The 26,813-nt window shown below is 39.6% G+C and overlaps 1 protein-coding gene across 8 annotated transcripts in view; it reads right to left on the bottom strand.

Moving 5' to 3' along the window:
• Nucleotides 1–26,813, bottom strand: part of DCLK1 (doublecortin like kinase 1) — a 335,073-nt gene that overhangs the window by 296,266 nt on the left and 11,994 nt on the right. For all 8 annotated transcript variants that reach the window (XR_012378821.1, XR_012378822.1, XM_073894693.1 and 5 more), the window contains exon 3: nt 17,049–17,395. Coding sequence is in view for 6 of the 8 variants with exons in the window: in XM_073894693.1 (XP_073750794.1) it covers nt 17,049–17,395 (347 nt within the window). In the remaining 2 variants the exon portion in view is untranslated. The remainder of the gene's footprint in view (nt 1–17,048; nt 17,396–26,813) is intronic.

Raw genomic sequence — 26,813 nt, 5'->3', positions numbered from 1 at the left:
AGAAAATCACTACTAAAGGCAAGGAAATTAAAAGTAATCTAAAATAAGATTTGATTTATATCACTGGATCAGTAAATACCAAAGACATATAAATTCTCCCCAAAAGGATACAAGAATAAAAGACTGAACACGAATAAGCACATAATAGAAAAATTAAATGCCACCTCACCTGGGAGGTGCAACTCTCGTGGGGCTAGTATTCCCAGGTCATGCCGTTCATGAGACTCTCAAAGGGGAAGGTAATCCCCCAAATTTAAGAACCACTGTTGTAGATGAAACAAGAAAACCTCACTTAAAGATACAGGGTTTTGGTTTGCTTTAAATCATTGGATTAGTCCATTTTTTTCCCATTTTATTATTGTTATTCTTTGTTGTCAGCTTTAGCTAAAGGGAGTTATAATAAAGACCATTCATCTTAGAAAGAGACCTAGCCAAAAAGGGGGGCCTTAAAAACTGTAAACGAGTCATGAAGAGTTTCTATACATGATTCTTTCCAATGTAGCCACCCACCACCATAAATCCTTTGGTTCTGTGGATGGGCAGATCACCAAGAAGGTAAGAAAGTGAGAAAATCCTGGATAGCAATGTGGACATCTTGTCAACCTCAAAATCATGCCTAGAAATGAGCCCAGGGCCTTTGGATCTTGGCCAGAGACCAGCTTCTCTTCCCCACCCTGTGGGAAGTCTCACAGGGGAGACTGAGTCTTGTTTTGGGTTTAGAGATGGCGTTGAACAGCAAGAAAGAGGATATAGGAGATAAATATAAGTATATAAATATTGAATATTATAGTGAATATACAAGCCTCTCTGGACTCCAAAAGCCAGCAGCACCTGAACCCTGGACTGCAAAGGCATTCAATGATGGTTCAACGAACAGAATCCCGCCCCACCCCCCACACACCCTCAGGTGAAGCTTTATTATATGGCAACATATTGGAATTCACAATGAAGTCTCCTTCCTTGAGAAGAGAGAACTAGATAATAAAAAAGCTCTCAAAGATCTTGAATAGTAAAGCGATCAAAGGACAAGTGGGAAAACCGCCATGAGGAGGGGAAGACAGAGATTACAAAATAATTGGATCTCACCCAGGAAAAAGACAAAGCACATGGAAAGCATATTTTAACTATGAAAAGCAAAAAAAGATATACAGCTTGAAATATGTTAATATAATTTGAAATCTAATCAGCCTATAAGTGGTATTTTGGACTGTAGCGAAGTAGTGCCAAATGGAGCGTGCAGAACGCAAGAGTGCAGACTAGACCTCGGAGGAGCACCCATGGGGCATTAGAGGACAACAAGTATTATTCCATCCTGCCACGAACATTCAATGTTTTTCCTCTTAGTTGCCTAAGTTTGGAATTAATTCAGAAATGCCATATGTGCAAGGAGTGCAAAGATAATAAGTGGTTCACTGTGCTAAAGCTGGCTGCATAATCTTCTCTGCTCTAAGTTGCTTATAAAACTCAGTGAAACCCAGGGCTCTTCACACGGAACTGCAGAGGATGAAGATCACAGTAAAAGGTTAAAGCATGATGTACTTAGTAAATCCGTAATTATACACATGACTTCAAAGGCAAAAAAGGGTCTTTTCTATAAAGGCATATTGAAAGGTGAGGTCAATACTTAAAAGCTGAGGCAATTTAAATTTTTTTAAGATTTTATTTATTCATTTGAGAGAGATACAGAGAGAGAGAGAGAGAGAGAGAGAGAGAGAGAGAGAGAGAAAGGATGAGCAGGGAGAGAGGCAGAGGGAGAGGGAGAAGCAGGCTCTCCACGGAGCAAGGAGCCCGACATGGGGCTCAATCCCAGGACCCTGGGATCATGACCTGAGCCGAAGGCAGACGCTTAACCATCTGAGCCACCCAGGCACCCCAAAGCTGAGGCAATTTAAAAGCAGCTCAGTGGTTGCTGGGCTGGGAGGTGGGAGTGAGAAATGACTGCCAGTGGGCATATGAGGAACCTTCTGTGGTGAAAGCATCCTAACACTGGATTGTGGTGATGGCTGCACTACTCTCGAAATTTCTTAAAATCATGAGAGACTATGGACTCTGAGAAACAAACTGAGGGTTCTAGAGGGGAGGAAGTGCGGGGATGGATTAGCCTGGTGATGGGTATTAAAGAGGGCACATACTGCATGGAGCACTGGGTGTTATACGCAAACAATGAATCAGGGAACACTACATCAAAAACTAATGATGTAATGTATGGTGATTAACATAATAATAAAAAAATCATTTAAAAGTATGCTTACAATGGATAAATGTTATGGTATAAAAGTTAAACCTTAATAAAGCTATAAATATTTTTTAAAGTTGACATGTTTGGGGCTCCTGGGTGACCCAGTTGATTAAGCGTCTGCCTTCGGCTCAGGTCATGATCTCAGGGTCCCAGGATCAAGCCCCATGTCAGGCTCCCTGCTCCGCAGGGAGTCTGCTTCTCCCTCTCTCTCTGCCGCTCCCCCTGCTTGTGCTTTCTCTCTCTCTCTCTGTCAAATAAATAAATAAAATCCTTAAAGTTGACATGTTTAAAAATGCAACAATATTCCCGTTCTATAAAACAGCTGTATTTCTTGGTGATGAGTTACATTAAGAACATTCTTCTTCCATTGTTGGGAATAGAAATCTTTATGACAACCTAAAAAAAAAAAAGATTCTTTGATGATTTTTAAAATTACTGCAAATGGATTAATTTCATAACCAACAATCAAAATAGGAAGAAAAACTGAGAAGAAATTGAAGCAAGACACTCCAGTAGCTCTCTCAACATTTACTACTCTTTTGGCAACCCCACTCAAGCTTTCATATTGACAGATCACTAGAATTTGATAATTTCAGAAGGGATGTATTTTAAAACTCCAATGGGTAAAGTAGATAAAACAGCAATGAATCATGAGCATTCCTACCAAAAAAACGGATGCCTGTGAATTTTATATATTCAAAACATTTTCTTTTTTTTTAAAGATTTTATTTATTTATTCATGAGAGACAGAGAGAGAGAGAGAGAGGGAGGGAGAAGCAGGCTCCCAAGGAGCAGGGAGCCCGATGCGGGACTCGATCCCAGGACACTGGGATCATGACCTGAGCCGAAGACAGGCGCTTAACCATCTGAGCCACCCAAGCGCCCTCAAAACATTTTCAAAACACCATATAAAGCCAGGTTTGGCACTGTGGTTGTGAGTGTAGGTTGGCCTCAATCACGTACTGACCACATGGGTAGGCTTGTTACTTTCCCCTCCCTGGTTCCTGCACCCGTAACACAGAGATAACAATGGTGTCCATCACACAATTTTGTTGAAATGGAAAAAGGGAAATCTCTAGCGAGGGCCTGGCATAAAGTAAGCCTTCAAGAAATACTAGCTGCTGTTCTGTTCTTGTTGATGCTATTATCCCTGCATTGGGTTCGATGTACAGACGATTTCGTTCTCTTTCCTACAAAGCCTCGCACCCAGGGACAGCTCTAGTCCTGTACCTCGCTGGAGGACCAATTACTCAGCAATGCTCATGCCAACTGTCTCCAGCGAAATATCTTCCAATTTTTGACTCATTACACAATGTGACAGTGCTCATCTGCTGGCACAGAGCCAGGGCGACATCCCAGAACGGGTCTGACACACTCTCTTCAGCTGGTGTTAAGCCAAATTATAAGGCAAAGAGGACAAAAGAAAGGTCAGACGAATGGAATCCACTTACAGTGAGGTCCTTCTAGGTGAGAGGAACACCAGAGAATTTCTATCTATATTCTATTTCTATATTCTATTTCTAATATAATCATTTAAATACGTAGGGTAAAGGCCTCATTTTTCCTTTTAAAAAAAAGTTATTTTAAAACCTTGAGAACACGGTATCATTACTGTTGCTGAGTCTCAAAACATATTAACACTTCCCCCACTTCTTCGTCTTATCATTTTGTGCCCTAAAATGTATGAATGTCCAGGTAAAAACCCCCTGAGTCAATTTCCCATACATTTTTATAATCTTGTAAAGTCTTGATAATAACTTCCATCTCATTTTGACAGAGGAAATACATTGTCATTTCACAGACCTGACTGCCAGTACACATCACTAGGAAAGTACAGGCCGGTGAGACTGAGGGCTAAGACATTATTATATTTTCAAGGCTTCTAAAAATATGCCACAAGCTCTCAGCACGGGAACTAATTTAAATGTAAAGCCATTTACTAGCGTGCTGGTTCACAAAAGTAGGCTTTTAATATTACTTCTAATCTGAATGCACTGGAAGTGTTATTAATTATAGTATAAAGTAGAATATATCTTTTAGTTATTTAAAATACAGAGGTAACGCTTAAGAGTGGTTTTTGACAGTCACATTCCCAAATAATACAAGGATATCCTCAAATAAAATTAACTATATCATTCATCTCCTACTTATATGAACACACAAATACGGAAATGCAAGTTTCTCAAGCAGTGAATTCACAAAGTCCTAAAAGGACTCTACCTCTTATGACCCCATCATGAGAAATTCTTCCAAGTGTTCGCACTACCCGGTGAAAGAAAACTGTGATATTCCCAACACCTGGCACAGAGCCCATGCTCAACAGATGTCTACTGATCTCACCAATCTACAAGAACAGGCACATTCTTAATATTAGAAGGCACTTAAAATAAAACATTAAAGCATGACCATCTCAACAGAACGCAGGTGAAACTCTTGATCCAATTTTGCAAAATCAAAGATTACTCTGTCAATAATCTGTCCACCTAACACACTTTGCCACAGGTCTTCACTTCTTTGACCACTATTAACAATGGGCACTACACAATAAAATAAGGTATGAGATTAGATTTCCTCCACCTGAGAGTATCACAGAGGCATCAGTATATGCCACGAGATCTTCTCTTTTCCTATAAGGTTAATAATAACTTGTAGCCAATTGCAACAAGAATTTAATAAAGAGATGTATTTTTCTTTTTTTTTTTTAAGATTTTATATAGAGAGAGGGAGGCACAAGCAGAGGGAGGGGCAGAAGGAGCGGAAAAGAGAGAATCTCAAGGCGACTCCATGCTGAGCACAAGCCCGACATGAGGCTCGATCTCACAACCCTGAAGACCATAACCTGAGCCAAAATTAAGAGTCGGATGCTCAATTGACTGAGCACCACAGACACCCCTAAACAGATGTATTTTTTAAATACAGGGTGGCCTAATCTACCAATTTGTCATGAAAGGTAGATAAAAGAGAAAAAGAATTTTTGCTATAAAAGAAAATAATGATGTTACTAAAAGACAAAATGGCCAATATGCCCATGCTATCCCCTTTCACAGCACATCAATTCCAGAAAAGTCTTGAGAAATATGTAATTTTACTTTTCCCAGAGCCACTGCATCAGCCAATGGCAAAAATCAACTTTCTACTGGTTCTGTATAGAGACTCCATTTATTTCTAGAGCTTATTTTTTCCACCAATTTGGAGCCATAACCCCAGAGATAGAGTTGACCTTCCCATTCAAAGAAGTCCTTGTTGATGGGTCACTGGGCATTGTGTGGCTGTTTGCAAAACCAGATCTGCCTAAGTGGTTTGCAGTCATTGCCAGCCAACAGCTGAATTAAGTAGGGTACATCACCTCAGTCTCTTAACCTCCCAGGCTGCATTATAAGAAAACCACTACAATTTTGATTGCTAGGTGATTATTTCACACCAGTTTACCCCATCCATTGTTGTTCTCAGCAGCGGCGTCTGTGATACAGAAGGCTCTTGGCCATTAAATCCCTAGGCATGCTAGCCAGAAATTATTTTCAAAAGGTACCCCTCTATTCCCTGTGCATATTAAAAATGTCCCCATGTTCTTCTGGACATCTTCCATGTTGAGAATTTTCCCATGCATAGAGATTCTGCCTGACAACAGTTGGGAGATCTAAAACCAACTCTCGGGAAGAGTTTTAATGACTTCCAATCATCCCCACGGAAGATATTCAGAAAAACTATGAGGAAAATATTAAATCTGTGCAGCCTACTGAGGGGAGCATAAAGATAACTTCTAACAGCATGCATATGGACTCTGTGGCAACCATGTGCATTAATGTCTCATGAGGATCAGCATTTCCACAGTAATTGCTCAGCCTTCCCTGAATCTCTTAACTTTCATTTATTCTCCATAGAGGAAGTTATCCATCCCCCACACACCAGCAGCCCATTGAGGCTGGACTGCAGTGGGCACACATTTCATACTAATGGAATGGTGCTTTCCAAACCATTGTGGGTGGCGGTCCTATCTTGCTAGTTGATGTTAACATTGATGTTCACAGTATGCAAATAAAACTGCTAAATAAGCTAAAATTAATGTCATTCCATCTACCAAGTAACAGCCTGGATTTACCCTCCTTAGGTCTTTGGATTAATGTTCCATTAGTACTGCTTAGTTGCCTAAGCACTGCTTCTTCATCTTTAAAGAAAATATGGATCCCATGAGGATCTTGTTAAAAATCTGCTTCAGTAAATCTAGGTTGGGGCCTGAGAGTCTGCATTTCTACAGACTCTCTGGTGGCATTACTGCCACTGTCCTCAGGCCACTCTTGGTAGCAAGGCTTTTAAGAACGTGGCTGAAGTGTTTACCTGAGCATACAGCAGGACTTTTTATAACTTGTTTCTGGTGTGTAACTAGTTACTTGTTCTCAAACTATTACTCTGAAAGCGGACATCAGTTCCCATGCTATTATCTTGAAAATACATTCAATTTCTACCTTTTTTTTTTTAAAGATAATGCTTACCTTGAGTTATCTTCTTCCTACAAGATTTGCTAAAAATAAAATACTGATTTTATCTTAACTACCTGCCAAGGTAAGTTTAGTTTATGGTCTTCCAAGTAGAGAAAAAGAAAGAGCAGAACAATCTCTTATCAGGGCAGTCCAGACCCTAAAGTTCTGTAATACTACATACATACCAGACTCTGAGCCACAAGTTAAAATCAAGAATCATGCGTGGAATTTAAGAAACAAACAAGCCAAGGGAGAAAGAAAGAAAAGAAAGAAAGAAAGAGAGGGAGGGAGGGAGGGAGGCAGGCAGGCAAACCAAGAAACAGATTCTTAACTATAGAGAACAAACATGGCTACCAGAGGGGAGATGGGGGCGGAAGGGAATGGGTGAACCAGGTGATGGCGATGAAGGAGTGCACTCACTGTGATGAGCACCACGTGTTGTATAGAAGTGTTGAATCACTATACTACACCTGAAACTAATATTACACTACGTGTTAACTAACTGGGATTTAAATAAAAACAACAAAAAAAGAAATGTCATTTAATAAATATTAAGCATCTCACAAGGGTAGCCAAGAATACAGAAGTCAATAAAGCATGGTCTTCTTTCCCTAGGCTGTTCCTGTCCTACACAACTGCACAAATGGTTATAACACAAAGCAGAAATGATTTGGCACGGACAGAAAATTACCTTGTGTTTTTTTCCTCTGGGAAAGACTCATAAAGGATCATGGTTATTGTCCTCCCATTGCCCTAATAAGCCTAAGTTATCTGGTATTTATGGAAAACTACTAGACTTATTTCATCAGGCAGGTTTTGGAAAATGTCTATAGTTTTTTTCCAAGACGGTTCTAGACCGCGTGGATGAATTCTGAGATACTTTTAACCTCCACTAACTGATTATATTTGAACAACATCTCAAGAGTCATTATTCCGTGTTTGCTTTTCAATCTGACTTTAGGACACTACTATTCTCAGCCGTAAGTCAGAACACAGATAGAAGTTCTGCAGATGAGTTACTAAAGGGGAAAGTATATTAGACAACTTGCCTTCCAAGGATCTTACAGTGGGCAATAACAAAGTTAGAGAGGAAACGGCTTAATAATTTCAAGACATCTCCCTACATGAATGTGCATAATATCACATGAAATTACAAGCAAGAGACCAAATTATATACAGAGTAGGATCAGAATTTTTTTTTAAACAAAGGAAATAAAGCCAATATATTAAAGAGTGCCACCTCATCAATGAGACTGTGGGTCATTTTATCTTAATATCTTAATATTTTCTCATTTACTTTAATATTCTTTACTATAATCTATATTAATCCTGTAATAGAAAAAGCCAATTAAAACATAAATCTCCCATCTGTCCCTTTGTTTCTATGGCATGTTGTTTACAACATAGTCCAGATTTAAAATTGGATATTTTAAGTTCCATTTAATTTCTGAAACTGCCTTCTTTCATATAACTTAGTTTCAAGGATTTAAACTAATCAGAAAAATCTGCTGTAACATATTGTCCTTGACCACCACAAACACCCTTGAACACTGTAGGTCTGCATCTCTGCAATAATTGGGCCAGATGCTATTCATGCGAATCTCTTACTGGCCTGTCACCAATTTTTAAATCCATAGACATATTGATTAGCTCTTCTCCGTATTTACTGGATGGCTGAGGCAATGTCAGGAAGATTTAGAGCAATTCTCCTGGCTCAGAGAGTGAAAATTTTGTTATTGTTTTCCCACAGAATAAAAGTTCTTTCAACAGAGGAAATGCTCTAAAATTGGCAGATGAATTTTTTTTTTTTTTTTTTTAATTATCCTAGCGTCTTTAATGAAGCAGGAGCCTGAGCTAGAAAACAAGCACCGTGATGAGCACCTTACAAGCTGTGGTTCACTACAGAGAGCACCACCGCGGCTGACAGCTACATACAACCACAGTCTGCGGGGACCACGGAGTCCCTAAATGGCCATGACCTGTACTTCACAGAACCCCTGGAAGCAATGCGCTAATGCCAAATGTACAGCGCATGGCCAACTGGTCAATCATCCATTCAGTCATTTATTGAACAAGCATTTACCACGTTAGGCCCTTGAGATTCAGAGGCCAAGAAGACACCTTCCTTAGCCTCATCCTCTAAATTCTAAAGGGGAAGGCATGGCATGATGACTGTCAACAGGCCAGCATAATCAAGAATTGCAGGACTATCTACAATGGACAGGAATGAAGCCCTCTCCCAAGGAGGGCTCTACACCGCAAGTCAAGAAATGTTTTGTAGACAAGGCCACCTTTGAACTGAATCTTGACAAATGAGAAGGTTCTTGCTTTCTGCAGAGCTGTGGTCATGATTCAATGAGATAAATATTCATAGAGCAACTAGCTCAGAGCACCAGGCATACTGGTGTTCAACCAGTGATAGTAATAATAATGTTAATATCACTATATTGGTATAATGGGTCACCAGTAAGATACCCTTAAGGAATAACAACTAAATTACATTCACAACTGAATGACAATCAATGGAATGATAAAAATAGAGTCATTAGTAGTTTTAGTTATAGTACAGGCAATGGAACAATGCAAGATGACCAAATCTACACTGACAAAATTATGCAACTATAAATGTCCTATACTTTTAAGAAAGTCTGGACTAGGAAAGCAGAAGGGAAAAGGACTAATATTTACAGAGGACCTACCTTAGGTCAAGCCAGGGCCTTTACATACATATTTTCTTTTTAAAGATTTATTTATTTATTTGGGTGAGGGGGGAAGAGGCAGAGGGAGAGGGAGAGAATCTCCAGCAGACTCCCTGCTGAGCATGGAGCCCAACATGGGGCTCCATCACACAACCCTGAGATCATGACCTGAGCTGAAATCAAGAGATGGGGCACTTAACCAACTGAGCCACCCAGGCGCCCCTATGTATTTTCTTAATTATCCCACCAGTACTATGAGGTATATATTATCATTTTAAAGAGGAAACTGAAATTCAGAGAATGTTACTGACTTGCAAAAGGCCACACAGCTAATGAGTAAAAAGTCAGAATTTGATCTTATAAGCATTTTATCTCGAATTCCATGCTGTTCTCATTGCACTACGAAGTATCTTCATGTGAAAAGCCATTTACAAAGGCAGATATGATTAATCATCATTAAAAGATCATTTTATCATTTTTTTTTAAGTAGACTCCACGTCCAGCGTGGAGCCCAACATGGGCCCGAACTCACGACTCTGAGATCAAGACCTGACCTGAGATCAAGAGCTGGCTGTTTAACCAATGGAGCCATCCAGGTGCCCCAAAAGATCATTTTAAATAGTTCATTCCCTCAGCATATAAAATATGATTTATTTTTCAAAAACAATTTACCCTGAGCTTTTCAGGTATAATAAATACTGATAATTCAGTACCTACCACAGTGCTGAGTTTTGTCATGCGGATTGGTTCATTTAATCCTCATGACAATTAATAAAGCAGTATTGTTACTATTCTCATTGTACAGATGAGAAAACTGAGTATCTGAGACTTAATTCTCTCCGATGGAAGAACAGATTCCACTGTGTCTAGGGGTAAAGGACAGTTAGGTGTTTGAAACTAGTCTATAAAAACTGGTGTTCTTGGGGCACCTGGGTGGCTCAGTCGTTAAGCGTCTGCCTTTGGCTCAGGTCATGATCCCAGGGTCCTGGGATCGAGACCCGCATCGGGCTCCCTGCTCCGCGGGGAGCCTGCTTCTCCCTCTCCCACTCCCCCTGCTTGCGTTCCCTCTCTCTCTGTGTCTCTCTCTGTCAAATAAATAAATAAAATCTTTTAATAATAATAATAATAATAATAAAAACTAGTGTTCTTCCTCCATATTATGTTACTTCACATACCCATGTTTAAATTACAGCATACCAAAGCAAATTCCCTCATTATAAGTAGATTCGATATACAGAATTTTTGAACTTAAGTAATCAGTTAAGTGGGGAACTAAGTTAATTTTTCAGATCAAGGGAGATTTCTCAGACGGAAATCTGAGCGCAGGCCCAGCTGACTCTAAAGTCCAAGTTCTTCATAGCATTCCAGCATGCTCCCTCAGGGTACAGGAGACTCACGGGCCAAATCAGGGCTCTCGCCCTTTGCAAGGCAGAAGTCACCATTAGGAGATGACCCCAAGCCCAGGGTCCTGTCAAAGTGCCCAAAGCACCCTCAGCATATTAGAGACAGGGCTCAGGGAACACATCTCCAGTCCTAGAGTGGGACACAGAGGAACTCAGAATTCATGTTATAGCAAATCAGTATTCAATTTACAGAAAACTGACTTTTGCTGAGACTAAGCCTTAAAATATACATCACCGCAGGATCACATAATTAATTACATTATCAGAGTTGCTCAGACTGGAACAAAAGGACTTAACTCTTCTCTATTTGGGGGAATTAATATCTATGTAAGGACAGGTGTAGCTTATAAATCCTGAATATCAACATAAAGTACGTAACCTAAAATAGCCCATTCTATCCCAGACACTTTAATTCTCTAAGTGAAATATCATGATTACTCTTAAGCTCCTTTTTCTTTGAAAACAGCTAAGACTTCCCATCATTTCAGAGCTCTAACAAATCATGAGGATGGCTTAACATGTGGCTCTGAGATTTTGCAGGAAATTTTAATTTGACATTTTAAAATGTAAGCTAAATTATTTGTATCAACTGTTTTTATATCAATTGCAAACAAAACTAAAAGGTGTTACATTCACTTTCACAACATAGATAATATACCAAATCATATAGTAAAAAAAAAAAAAAAAAAATCTGTCGACCAAGAACGAAGGTTTTAAATATGCTTGAAGAAGTTAATTAGAGCTGTCACAGAAGTTTTTTTTTTTAAAGGGAAAAAGCCACTATTACAAACAGCTACAGAAAATCTCATTTTCTAGTCCAACCAAATCCTGACACATCCTAAATTCCTTCCTTTCCACTTGAAAACGTCTGGCTTCCACATTTTCTATGCTCATTAATTGCTATAGCCAAGGTAGAGGCAGTAGCAACATGTACCACTTGGTTTTAAGGTGTGAGGGGAAGAAACGTTCTAAGGTCTCTAAACTCAAGGTTGAACCAAATCGTTCTTACTTCAGATTAGAAATAGGTGTTAAAAACCAAAAGAGGAGGGGTGCCTGGGTGGCTCAGTCGGTTAAGCGGCCGACTCTTGGTTTGGGATCAGGTCACGATCTCAGGGTCCTGGGATCAAGCCCCACATTGGGCTCTGCACTCAGCGGGGAGTCAGCTTACGCTTCTCTCCCTCTCCCTCTGTCCCTCCCCCAACACCCTCGCATGCACACAAGCGCTCTCTCTCTCACTCACTCAAATAAATAAATAAATCTTTAAAAAAAAAAGCCAAAAGGAAAAAATCAAAGACCATCTTGTGATATCTGATTGATAGATTCCTATCGATCAGATTACCATTTCTTGAATTCCAATAAGCTTATATACCAATTACCTAAAATAAATGGCTGCAATTATTATGATTCATTTACAAGCATCTTTCGAGCTTTTTGTTTATAATAGACAAGGGGATTCAATGATCAAAAGATACTGAGAAGACAATGTAGTAACTGATGAACTTACTGACAGCTACTGGAATTTCCTTTACACAGCACTATAGTCTGAATGTTTGTGTCCCCCCAGAATCCATATAATGAGATCTAACCCCTAAGGGGATGGCGTTAAGACGTGGGGCCTTTGGGAGGTGATTAGGACATATGGGCGAAGCTCTCAGGTATGGGATTAGTACCCTTATAAAAGAGGCCCAAGGGCACCTGAGCCCCTCCTGCCATGTGAAGACACTGCAAAAGGTATTTTTTCTGAACCAGGAAGTGGGTTCTCACCAGACCAGGTCTGCTGGCACCCTGATATTGGACCTCAGCCTCCAGAACTGTGAGAAATAAATTTTTGTTGTATATAAGCCACCCAATCTGTGGTATTTTGTTACAGCCACCCAAACAGAGGAAAGCAGCAGTTATGATGTCTGTTCTCACAGTTTACCAGTCTAAATCAGTTTATGAGTACCTTTACTTTCAGCGACTCCTAGTGTGTCCTGTATTAGGAAGACAATAATCTGTTTGCTCATTCTAGCACGCTAGCAGTGGTGGATTTTACAAAATGCATGATATACGTGACGTGTCTGCAAGATAAAAATATAACATCTTTGAGTGAGTTTCTCCTCTGCCACTAATGGATGCCGCTATTTTGTATGGATCTACAATATTGAGGAGTAGATACCATGCGGATGTGCATACCTTTTCTACTTAAAGAGCAACTGAGTTTATCGTTGCTCTATTTCAGTGGGGAAGGGGAGGTCATTGGGAAGTGCCTTATCTGTGATTTTTATGGTATAAATTGCCTGCTTAGGCACTAGCTATTCTAAGATTTGCTGTTGTTTGTATTTCTAAGCAAGGATTCAGTAATCACAGATTTAGAAGATTTAACAGCTCAAGACAGCCAGATTAGCTGTTCCAAAAAAGGAGTCAGGAGATATACGAGTGTATCTTTTGTAGCAAATCTTGTACCTTTTGGGTTTATTTCAATCACTTAAAAAATAGTCATATGCTAAACGATCTCTGGGAGTAGCTGCTCAGCAGGGTGAGTGAATAACCCACAGAAAAATCCCAACATCCAGTGCCTGGACTGGGGCAAGAGGAAAAGATCCTCATACCCTGCAAAAGCTCCCTTCAGATATGGAGAAAAGGAACGTGATTATAACCTTTAGCTAGAAGATGCCCTCTTTCCTTCTTTGGGGGCCCTTAATCGAGGCCCAGATAAATAATGCATCACTGAAATGAAGACAAGGCAAGCATTTCCTTGACCTCCCAGCCTTGCTGGTGAAAGTGCCTGATCACACGGTGAGCAGAAGCCCCCTGAAAGGTGTGAGGAGGAGGCAAGGTTGCAGCAACCTTTTACTGAAGCTTCAATGCCCCTGACTAAAGAATGGAGTTGAAATGGTTAGAAAGGGTCTGCTCACCAGTGGGCTGCTTAGGAGCCTCAACAGTCATCTGGGGAAACTACAGCTTCCTGCAAAATATTTTCTATGTGGTGCAGGATCCAATATGTTGATTTCCTTATCTGGGCCTAAAAACCTCAACAACAATAACAAAAGCACTGTATAATGAACTCTTGGTTAGGGCTTAAAGCACACCCAAAGGCCACTGAGCAAGGAGGCCGAGTGGTAGGAGGAACACGTGAGAAGGGCATGTGGCCTCCACCCTCCAGCGCCATCTCTGGACAGCCCATGTAACAGCAGGCACATGCTCACGGTTCATTTGTCACTGTTCTGTTGTCAAAAAGCCGGGAGTCACCAGTCCCCATCCCGGGGATACACCCACAAGCTGCCTGAAGGCAATCTGAAAAGCCATCCCTGCCTTATGCGTCGCTTGCTCTCTACTCATTTACTCAATGCACTCAACCTATTAATTTTTTAAGCAATTCTATTTCCTCAATCCAAAAAGAAAATCACCTTTAAAATCTTCACTGGGTGTTGGATTTTTGGAGTTGTTACGAGAGTTGTTACACGACCAAAACAAACAAAAAAAGAGGTGAGATGAGTGATCTCAAGGATAATGTCCTGTTGATAGCACGTGGACCCCGATGCCACAGTGAGGGTAAAATGGTAGCAGCATGGGCTGCCCAGTCCACCTGGCAGAGCATCATGCCGCAGGAAGGCTCGGAGGAAAGTGGTTCATTCTCAGACGCTTATCAAGCCTTGGTCTCTGCCAAGGCTGTCAAAGCACTCTACTCTAACAAACCTCTCACGGGGGCAGATTTCTCTTATGAGCAGAAATGCTTCTAAAGACTCCTGGGGTCCATGAGGAAGCATCTTTGTTCCTACTGGGAACCCAAGCAACAAGTCTTTATATTCTTTCCACTCTGTCTTCCAATGCCTCTGCAGCTTTTCACCACTATGAAGAGAACATGCCACAAGAGAGGAAATGCCACAACAGCAAATCGAATGCTAACACACACACACACACACACACATAAAGCTGAATAAAACCATCAGCAGAATGACTGCAGGAAAACAATACAAAGCAGAAAACTTTCAGATGATATTCCCTGGACAAATCACTCACTTGAAAATTCTTTCTCAGTATATGTACATCCCTTTAGTGTTTTAATATAATCTTCTGTGGTACAGTGGTTAAGAGCAATGAGCTCTGGAGAGAGACAGGTTCAAATCCCAACTCTGCCATTTATATCTGTGTGGTCTTGGACATGTTTTGTTTTTTTTTAACAAGTTCTGTGCCTTAGCATCCTCCTCTGTTCCTCTGTTAAACAGAGATAGTAATCGAGCTGTTATGAGGATTAAACATGTTAATACATGCAAGACACTTAGAATAATGCAAATAAAGCTGTGATCATTATTATAGTTCAAAATTGCTTTCAAGTGTATTATTATAGTTGTCCCCACAAGCACTCTATGAAACAGAAGTGATCATTTTATCTGTGTTTTACTGATGAGTCTGAGGCTCAGTGAAGTGATCTGCTAAAAACATAAATAATCTGGCCAAACCAAGACTTGAATTGTGGTCTTTTGACAATAACCCTTGGATTCTTTTCCATTACATTGTATTATTTACATGTAAACAACAGCAAAACAGCTATTATAAAATACAGACATTAGATTAAATTCCTAAAAAGAAGAAAACTATTGAGAACATCATAGTACCTAATCTAGGAATTCATTCTTGGAATAAACAAATGATGAGTTGATGGCAGAATTTAGCTAACATAACTAAAGCTCATTTTTAGATTCAGTGTGCAGCAATTTGGAACCCCCAAAATTATGAAGTGGGGGGGGAAGATATATCAATTTGTATTCGTTGTTGTAAATTTTACTTTTTGTGAAAATAGGTAAGCTGTCATCTTGAGAAAATCCAATATACAAAACTGCAGAACTACAAGATGGTTGAGTGACTTATTACAAAAGGAGCCACTGAAGGGCTCAAATGTTTAAATGTGAGCCTTGCCATCTTATGTTGCTATAATTCGTAAGCTAGCAATGAACCTTTTGATCAATGACAGTCAGGCTACACCCTCTTAGATCTAGAAGATTGAGAATTTTATCCCTCAGAATTCTTCTCCACATGACACTTGGAGGAGACAAGTTTTATGAGACAAGCAGAAGATTGGTGAATATAAATGAACAACTGGCAGATATTCCTTCTTTCCTAATGAATTTTGTAATTTAGAGCATTTGAATGGATCCCTAGAGGAGGAATTCTTTCATGACTAACACTCTTTCTAGTAATTGCATCTATTTCTAATTCATAAAATTTGAATGTGTGTTAGCCTTCAAGAACTTGTCTTCTATTTAATAAAGATTAACCATTAATTTTTTTAAAGATTAACCTTTTAATTTATGAATCTAGTTTTGATTTTTAATATGCACTCTACCTACAAATTATCTCTCAAAATAATTTTTAAAAACCATGTGGACAGATGCACATTAAAAACTAAATTTCAAGGAAGGATTGTACGCTAAAAATTATCATCTTAAATAAAAAGACACATAAACTCTGAGTGACCAGCAAATTGCACTGTACATATATCAGTATATATCAGTGATATATATATTCAGCTCACTATCAGGGCTCTGTCCAGCCTTTACAAAAGTCCACACAAGACTTCCCTTTAAGTTTACCTGAGCAACTCACATTTAATGTCCTCTCATCCAACTCAACCAATGTCCATTCCGTAGCTAAAGAAACACCCCCCTCTTCACTGTTAATTGTGAAATTATGTTTTCAATACAAGTTGTATAATATTCTAGAAATATGCCTCCTACAGCCATTCAGATGGAAATATTTCATCCCTTTGATATGTACTTAAAAATCTATAAAATTTAAATAAATCTCACTAGTGAACACTACTGAGACATAAAATATTATTTAGGCCAAAGAAAGGAAATTAGATTTTTCTCTAATGGTCAGAGTTTACATCTCAGTCATGCTTAAGGCTATAAGACATTACCACATAAAAAATTGAAAACAGATGGCAAAAAAGCACTTTTATGTTAAACAATTAATAACTGAAAATACAGAAATCTGTGAGTAATCATTTAAGCTTCAGAGAGAGGTATTTTACTTTATTCCTATGGTTAATCCTGTCTACCTCTATCTTTGCTCTCGTTTGAGGCCAACAGCTATGTACTGGTTGACCACATGACCCAAATCTCTCAACTTCAGCAAAATGCGTGTTTCACATTCCCTCCTCCACCACCCCCACATGCCACATAGATGCCCCAACTCCCTGGTTCTTTCCTATAAAGTCAAAGTCATACCACAACACCTCTCTTACCTGTTTCCCATCCAGGGTATACAGGCGTTTCACCACTCCCGAGTCCAGCTTGATGGCATCAGTTATATCAGTGAGAACCTGCTCAAAGGAATGGGCGGTTTTCTTGTTCAGCAGAATCCTGACAGCTTTCCGTGGCTTCACCCCACTTCGGATGATGGTGACCAGCTTGGGCCGAATGAAATCCTTATTCTCCCGTACCTCTGAAGGGCTCCCTTTGGCAGTGGCCAGTGAGGACACCGCCCGGGAAGCCGAGGTGGTCTTGACATTCACGGACCAGTTGGGGTTCACGTTCTTGGTGTACTCTAGTTTCTTGAAGGGCTCTATTGAGCCACACACATAGCTCTCTCCTAAGGAAGAGAGAAATATATTTAAATTTACACTAAGGTAAACCTTGTTTCCTTTTCCCTAGTCTTTGATTTTTCCTTTTCTACCAGAAGTGAGAGCGAGTTATGACTTCTTAAACAATGGAAGCATGATTAACATTTAATGAAAAGAAAGATTTTTTTACTTCTAATCTGGCTCGGTCAACAACAGATTGATATCCTAGAGGGGGAAAATGATCATTCTTTCCTTTCTTCGTTTTCCGACTGCTTTTTTCTGACAGAAATACTGATACTCAGGAATAAAATTGAATTTAAAAAAGAAACTATTCTTTGGGATTTGGGGGTATTTATAAAATCAGAGGTACCTACATTTAGTAATGATGTAAATAACATAATCTGAACACTTAAAGTGGATCAGAAAACAGCTTCTTATAGAAATTCTGTCCTTCACTGTAGCTAGAGTTGTGCTGAGCACAGCATAACAAAGGTATAGAGAAACTGAATCACTATGTTGTACACCTGAAAGTAATGTAACATTGTGTCAACTATACTCAGATTAAAAACAACAACAACAAAAAACAACTAAGTAATTTATACCTTTGATGGGAGTGTGTGCTGAACATTTTGTAAAGTCAAGTAAAATTCCAAAAGCAAGCAAAATAACTGTCACCAGCTAGACCCCAAGACCTGACCTTTGCTGATCACCTGCTTGGACCCACCAACCTCTGTCCCACAGTTTTCCTGAAGCTCTTCTTTCCAGCTTATCTTTTAATCAGGCAAAAGTCCCAAGGGGCATAGCATCCCCTGAAGGAAACCAAAACTACCCCTCAAGCAATAATGACTTCCTGGAGGAAGGCTCTGGCCACCCAAACCACCCAGACCAGCTGGGGTTTTAATTGCTAAATCAGGGCCCCGCAGATGGACCATGGTGAGGCCAACAGTTACCTTTCCCTCACTGCAATGCTAAAAATCACACCCCGAGGTGGAGACTTAACACGCAAAGGAAACAGGATGTTTGGAGCAGCATGTCTGTCAACTGCGCCTGCGCGCCCAATTCCCGTATTTCCCGCCCTACACGCTTAAACAGGGCTCCTTTCCTGCCTGGGCTCCTTTAAAACTCTCTCTGGCTGTTGTTCCGGGAGTCAGTCTGACATCTTCAGCTGCAGCTGTTACCCCAATAACGCTTGGCCTGTGCTTTTAAATACTGGGTCCAGCCTCGTTTCTACCGTTGCTGGGTCCAAGGACCCGGGTCGCATTAACAACCACGCTGCCTTTCCTCCCATCTACACGGGGCCAAGCACAGGGATCCCCATACACTAGGAAGCCAATTCATATTTGTTTTCAGATAAAAGATTTTGAGAATGGTTAACTTATAAACTGTAGCTTCAGAAACTGACTCTAAAATCAATGTAATTACGTAAGATGAATAGGTCCGAGGATCTAATGAATAACATGGTGACTATATACTGTGGTATAACTGAAATTGGCTGACAGAACTTAGATAAAAAAGATAAATACATGAGGTAATGAATGTGTTAATTAATGATGGAGGGAATCTTTCACAATATATACATATATCAAATCGTCATGAGGTATGCTTTAAATATCTTACAATTTTGTCAGTTATACCCCAGTAAAGCTGGGGTTAAGAAAAAAGGAAAAGATATCAATCAATTAAATTAGATTTTATTCAAAATGACTCCTTAACACAGAATCGTTTAATGAAAAAACTCAGACCATAAGTAGATGTGGCTCACACAAAAAGAAAGTAACACATGTACCAAGTGATGATAAATCATAAAACGAATGATCCCATACATATATATTTCATAAAGTTAGGTCAATGCATTTTGAAGTTAAAGATTTTATAATAGCTCTTTTTATGTTAGTCTTTGTAACAGGGAATAGTTAAAATGCTAAAAAGCTTTCATAATTGCAGGTGAAGTGACCTAGGACTAATCCTACACAGCCCATTTACTTTTATCTAAATCCTTGTCCTATTTTTAAATTAATAGGGCGAGCATCCAAGGCCACCGTATCCACATAAAAATAATTGATCCAGTGTTTCAAAAAGAGAAAAGCACAGTTATACATGTTATCAAACATTTACTCCGTAAGTGCTTTTAGAATACACTCTAGTGTGTGTTTATACACCATGTCTCACTAGAAGCTGTACAAATAGTAAATTTAGCAAACCCTTTTTCTATTCACCTAACAGATTATTATTGGTCCCAACTATGCTTTTCTTAAGTTGTATGTAGATATCAAAAACATATGCATGGGGATCCCCACCACAGTGGTGCTTCTGAGGCTTTGTGGAGAGACTGTGGGAATGCTCTGGTGGGAAGAGCAATGGAAGTCTGAGCTCTGGCCTCTCCAAGCATGTGACCATGGGCCAGTCCCTTAGTCTTCTCAGTGGTAGTTTATCCATCCATCAGATGAAGCCTATTCCAGTGGTGACTCAGCTCACCCGGTTCTTTGTGAAGATCAGACTAGATAACAGAGGACAGAGTGATCTCAAATACAAAACTGCTACACAAGTGAAAAACCCCCTCTAAGGCTGCATTACCCTGATTGTGCAGTCAGCCTGAAAGGAATATTAAAAAAGAAAATCACTAGAAATCAGTGAGCCAGTCATACATTGTAAGGTGTTAATGGTTTCTAACTAGTTACCAGTAGACGTCACTTTGGGTCTATCTCAATATGAAGATGCCCCAAATGGTCCTCAACAAGGCACACACAGCCCAAAATAGAGCAGGCAAAACCCGTCTGTCAGAATTCTGTGTTAATTGGAGATAGGCAACTGTCTGATTATTTGTAAGTTTATATCCTAAGCTAATAATTAAAATAAAAACAAAGTGAGCGGTTTACACTCCAACAACGACAAAAAAACTTTTTAACTTTAAAAAGTATATAATTAGGAAAGCGAGGAATTTTAAGGTACCCACATGAACAATGTGGAGTGGGTTTGTTAAACAAGAAACTAAACGCCTTTTTTTACATCTTCTTAAAGGACACTGAAAAAATTTTGAAGCATGACAACTTTGAGAAGTAAGGCTGATTTGGTTCAAGCAACAACAATGGGAAGAAACTTAGTTAAATCTGTGCTCACTTAGTGGCTCCTCTGCCTGGTTCACCAGATTCAAAGACCGCAAAGGAATCGTGGGGGAAGGGTGTGGCTCCAATAAAGAGCCATCTTGTGCTACAAGGAAAGTGACAGGACTTTGAGGCGAGGACAGAGCTGGCCACCAAACCCAAGATCACACACCACTCACTGCTGCCGTTTCGGATCTATTACACTATTCAGGAATTCAGTAAGGCAAGATGGGTTTCCTTATGCTAAAAAAGCTTCTATTAAATTGTGCAAATATATTTATATTAAAGGCTTATTTGACCCCACATTCTGAAAACTTTTATTTATTTTTTTAAAGATTTTATTTATTTATTTGACAGAAAGTGAGAGAGCACAAGCAGGGGGAGCGGCAGGCAGAGGGAAAAGGAGAAACAGGCTCCCCACTGAACAGAGAGCCTGATGCAGGGCTCGATCCCAGGACCCTGGGATCATGACCTGAGCCGAAGGCAGCCGCTTAACCAACTGAGCCACCCAGGCGCCCCTGAAAACTTTTCTTTTAATCAAAATTCTGAACTTCTTCCCACCACTAGAGTTACTGCCTTGTCTTAATTCAATTTAAAGTTGATTTTCTGACTTTGTTAGAAAGTAACTTTTCAATTACTGTGCTAATATCATCAACAACTGTAAATTAGCAAATGTAATTGTTCTGAATGGAAAGAATACATAGTCTTAATTTGGTCAAATAGCTCTGAGTATCCAGTGTTTAATATCTCCCGAAATGGGGCCAAGACTTAAGAGATATGCTATATTCTTTTTTTTTTTAAGATTTTATTTATTTTTTGAGAGAGAAAGAGACACAGTGAGAGAGGGAACACAAGCAGGGGGAGTGGGAGAGGGAGAAGCAGGCTTCCCGCAGAGCAGGGAGCCCGATGCGGGGCTTGATCCCAAGACCCTGGGACCATGACCTGAGCCGAAGGCAGACACTTAACCAACTGAGCCACCCAGGCACCCCTATGTTATATTCTTGGTTAGAGAATCATCAACAGGTTGCATTCAAGTCCTGACAGAGGTATGGGTATTAAAGGCTATTGAAAAATAAAAAAATAAAGCAATACTTGTAGTTACTGTAATAAACTTTTCATACACACTAAGCCATCCCAAAGTTTTATGGTATAATTTATATTGCAACAATAAAATAAAAGGTAATTTAGCAAAACGAAAGTATATTTAAGCAAAATGGTCTGATGTTGTGATTTATAATAAAAAATATGTACTTGGTCTTCAAACTATTTCTGGCACAGAGCTGCTAAAACCCTTGGCATTTCCTAAGTGATCAGAGCAATAAAGATATCTTGATATGCATAACAAGTCCCCTTTCAACCACACTTTAGTTTATGTTAATGAGGAGGCTGCGCAAGCACCTGAGGATGGGGGCTGGATGCCAGGGGAACAATCAGTGTGATGAGAGGGTAGAAGATTTAAGTCCACCTCCCTGACTTTAGAGGGAGGCTCTAGTAGTTGAATCCAGTGATTTTTTTTTTTTTAAGATTTTATTTATTTATCTGACAGAGAGCGAGACAGTGAGAGAGGGAACCCAAGCAGGGGGAGTGGGAGAGGGAGAAGCAGGCTTCCCGCCGGGCAGGGAGCCCGATGCAGGGCTTGACCCCAGGACCCTGGAACCATGACCTGAGCCGAAGGCAGACGCTTAACGACTGAGCCACCCAGGCGCCCCAAATCCAGTGATTTTTTTTAGCAATTGTGCCTATGTAATGGAGCATCCATTAAAAAAAAAAAAAAAAAGACAGGGTTCAGAGGGCTTCCAGTTGGTGAACACATGAAGATTCAATGGGAGTGGTGAGCTCAGAGACCATGGAAGCTCCAAGCCCTTTCCACAGTCCTTGCCTGATGCATCTCTTCCATCTGGCTCTTCCTAAATTATATACTATTATAATAAACTGGTAATCCCAGAAGTAAAATGTTCCCCTGAGTTCTGTGAGCCACTCTAGCAAATTAACTGAACCATAGGAGGGGGTCATGGGAACCTCTTATCTTTTGGCCAATCCAAGTTGGTGACAACTTGGATTTGATTGGGGGGTGTAGGGGGAAAACCCACACACAGGTTAGAATTGGTGACCAGCATTTTAGGACCCTTAATTTGCTTTGAAAGTTTGGGATGATTTACTCTGGGTGAACCTTAACAAGGATGGCAAGACGGAAAGATCACTGATGGTTTAAAGGAAATGTATAATGGTCTATTTAGACGTAGAGCTGGGAATTACCAAACATAATGACTTGCTGGTTGGTTATCATACTGCTGGTTTTGTTCCAGTGTATTCAAGCCAAAAATCTTTGTGTTAAGACTGATCCTCAACTTGAAATTTAATATTGTGTGTGTCCAAGACACCCCAACAAATAGCAAGAGCTGCAGAGGCAGCATCTGTCTGGATTGCTGTGGCATTTACAAAAGCCAAAAAAACTAATATTTGCTTTTAAGCAAAGATAAAGATAAAGAAAATGACAGTTAAAAGAAAAAAAAGTAAGGAAATAAAACATGATATTATGTTTGGATCTGACAAATGCCTACTAAAATAACAGAATATGGTAATTTCCTCCCTGAAAGATCTAGGTATTTTGGGGATCTTGGAAAAATGGAATGATTTCTGTGTAAGCATATTAGATTATTTTTGAGATACTGAAGGTTCCATGTTTTATTTTGTTTTCAAAAAATCATACATGCATTTGTAAATTTATTACATTGCTGTTATTCAAAGTATAGAAATAAATGTTCTCTAACAAAGTTTATTATTTAAAAATCTGTAAAGTTAACTCTACTTGGTCATCAGCTCCCATTATGAAATTAAAGGATTTCCACTTAAAAGAAATTATCTAAGTCACTACTGAAAACTTCCAGAAATGTGGTACCAGCTTCCTGATTGACCAGACCTGTGATGAATGAGCTAGGGACGTAGCCCTCCATAAGATTCCATATTAGGAGATTCTAGAAGTTTGCTCTATTTCCCCTTACTGCTGGAGCTTTTTCATTGGCTCAGGGTGCGACTTGTAAATGTCATATGTAACATCACTTGACCTCAGTCTGAAAATGACCTAATCTCTGGTTGCTACCTCCTCTAGGACTTCTTTAAGTTCCAAATGTGGCATATTCAAAAGTATCTTAGGTGAGAGATGCCTATAAAAATTCCATTTTTCCAGAGAATAAAGTTTCTCATTAAAAACTCTAGCAATTAAAATTTAGTAGTGTGAATTATAGTAAAAACTGGGAAAGACTCAAATATGTATTGAGATCTCTAAAAATAAACTGAGTAAAACTACATGAAGATATTATTTACAGAACAAAATATAAAGTTGCCTTCTGGATATTATATTTTATGAGCTTACCTCAAATAAACATGGCAACATTTCAAAATCTATCAAAAGGCCCTGATTTAAGAAGAGGATTTTGATAGTGTTATTAAAGGCAAGAGAAAAGTTTCCCCAAAGGTTCTCTGGGTCATTCTTCCATGGAAGTCTTTCATAATATAAGAGCACATAAAAATAAGCTTCCAGAAAATAAAATTTGAATGTGTATGTCAGTCCTGTGGAAAATGTCAAGTTCTCAAATTCAATGCAACAGAAAAAAAAAGAAAAAAAGAAAGAAAGATCCAAAATTTTAAATTTAAAAGTGTCCTGAAAAGTAGAGAAACTAAAATAAAAAGGGGAAAACAGACAGGATCTACACAGAACAATGGGTTACTATACTGGTAATATAGTATTTTTACTATATTAGTATATAGTAAATTACTATAAATATATAGTAATTCTACTATACTAAAATATATGACAAAGGATAAAGACAAAATACACAGAAATTAGAAAACACCACTAAGGCCATTATAAATCGGTAACAACCCTTTTTGAAAGCAACATGGCTGGCCAACTGTATTTGGAACCATGAAAATGTATATGCTCATTGCTAAGAATTTCTCCTAAGGACATAACAGAATAACAAATAACAAAACTGCAAAAAAATAAAAAAATTTTCAATTTAAGAAAACAATTTAAAAATAAAATAAAAACCAACAAAACTGCAACAAGCACATACAGCATTAGCCATGAAAACTAAAAATTAACTACAAACTCCTAAATTTCCAAAAAGAGGTACAAAATCTGAATTTGCCACTCTGGGGAGTAAAAAGACTCCTAAGTCATGAGCTTGTCCTCAAAAGAGCTTAGAAAGCAAGATGCATATATGAAAAGAATTTACCACAAGGCAGTAAGCGATAATTGCCAAATAGGCGGTCCAGGCAACCCTAACTCAGGAAAGAGGGAAATCACTTCCCACTTCCCACTTCAATAAAGAAGAAATGGAATTCATGGCGACCTTGGAAGTGAGGGTAAGATTTTCCACAGCAGAAAAGAAAGAGGACAGCATTTCAGATAAAAATAAAACAATAATATTCTCTACTTCACAGTACAGTAAGGGGACAGTCTGTGAGATATTACCATGTCTTTCTCAAAAAATAAAATAAAAATTGTTCCATGGACAAACAAGTTAGTGAGATTGTGGTAGGGTCCAAGGTCAAAGTTTTTGTGCATGATCAGACCCAAGTTTCAGAAAGCTCGCACTGGCTTCACTGTACAGGGAGGGCTGAAGGTGGGACGTGGGAAGAGAGAAGTTGAGAAAGCTGGGGTAACAGACCAAGAGAGGAGATGGAGATTTGAACTTCACACATCTGCACTAGGGGCAGAGAGGAGTGGGCGCAATGGGGAGAACTTAGCAGATAGAATTAGTTGGCTAGATGGTAGAATTGGCAACTGTCTGGATGTGGGAACCAAGGGAATCTGAGTCAAACTGACAAAAATGAAATGATGACACTAGAACTTCATTTCGGTGGACCTCCCATATACCACCACAGGTAAAATAAGAAGGGAACCAGGTTTGGATGTGATGCTAAGGAAAGATATTAATTTGGCTGTGCACATACTAAATTTAAAGTTCCTAAGAGCCAACTAGTTGGAGATTTCCAGCAAGCAGTTAGAAATATAAGCCTGGAGTTTGGAGGGTGAGGCATATGGCAGCTACAGAGATGGAACTGAAGGAAACACTCCAGGGGAAACCATGCCCGACTGGACAAGAAGAAATCCAGGGCAACACCAGTCTCTAAAGAGTGCCCAGAGACGGAGGAGCCACTGAAGGGAATGAAGAGAAATCAGGTGCCTTGGAGCCATGGAAAATGAAAGGCGGTAAGTGTGTGACTGGAAGAGACCCAGACGTGAGCATCCAATGCCCCTGGGACAGCATCAAGGATAAGAATTCCTTAGAGATCACTGGCCTAGCCACTAAATGGCCACTTCAGTTGGGTAGTGATGCTGGCTTCCTTTCATTCATTCACTCATTCATTCATTCATCCATTCATTCATTAATTCATCCATTCTTCCACCCATTCATTCTCTTTCCTCTTTCTTCCCATAATATTTATTGAGTACTTACAACTACCATGCTAGGCGGTGAGGACTCCAATGGCAGAGACTTTGGTATAAAATAAGTAAGCATATTACAGTGTCATCATGCTAATCAAGGAGTTGAAGTATGACTGGAAGCTGAGCAACTATAGACAGCATATACAGATATTTCTTATCACAGGTGACCTCTGGGTTTGAGACGTCAGGAAGAACAGGCAAGAATTTTTTTAGATTGTGGGAGATTTGCGTACCTGTAGGCTAAGGGATGAGTATGGAGGCAGCATTGACAGAAGACGTTATGTGAATGTCTGCCATGTAGCAGATCCTGTTCTAACCCATGCCGTTCAACCTGTAATCCTCAACACAACCCTATGAGCTAAGTATTAACACACCACTTATCACAGGGCACAATGAGGCACAGAGAGATAGACAGCTGGCTCAAGGTCACATGGCTAGCAAAAGTAGAGCCAGGATTCAAATGCAGGTGGTCTGACTCCAGAGCCATAACTTAACCATGACATTACACACCCTCAGGAGAGCACCATCTTATCGCCCTTGCAGGAGACAAGGGAAGCCTGGAAATGGGAGAGCACAAGCAAAGAGCCCAGTCAAACTCACTGCTAAGTGTATCAGTGGGTAATAGGAGACACAGACAGAATGGAAGGGGCAGGAGCAGGGTCACTGAGAGAAATCCATTAAAGACTGTGGGCTGTATTCTACATCTAAGTGGAGAGCCATTATGAAGCAAAGGTATAGCACAAAGTGGTTTGTCTGTGGCCAGGTTTATAGGCAGGAAAACTGGTTTAAAGACTACTGTATGGCACAGACCTGTACCTTTGAAACAAATAATACATTATATGTTAAAAAAAAAAAAAAAAGAGGGGCGCCTGGGTGGCTCAGTCGTTAAGC

This window comes from Callorhinus ursinus, unplaced genomic scaffold (assembly GCF_003265705.2).
Source record: "Callorhinus ursinus isolate GAN/ISIS: 27379988/994484 unplaced genomic scaffold, GSC_fseal_2.0 scaffold7, whole genome shotgun sequence".
Taxonomy (NCBI): Eukaryota; Metazoa; Chordata; class Mammalia; order Carnivora; family Otariidae; genus Callorhinus; species Callorhinus ursinus.
Note: the sequence above shows the minus strand (reverse complement) of the source record. Positions and strands in the feature narration are given on the sequence as shown.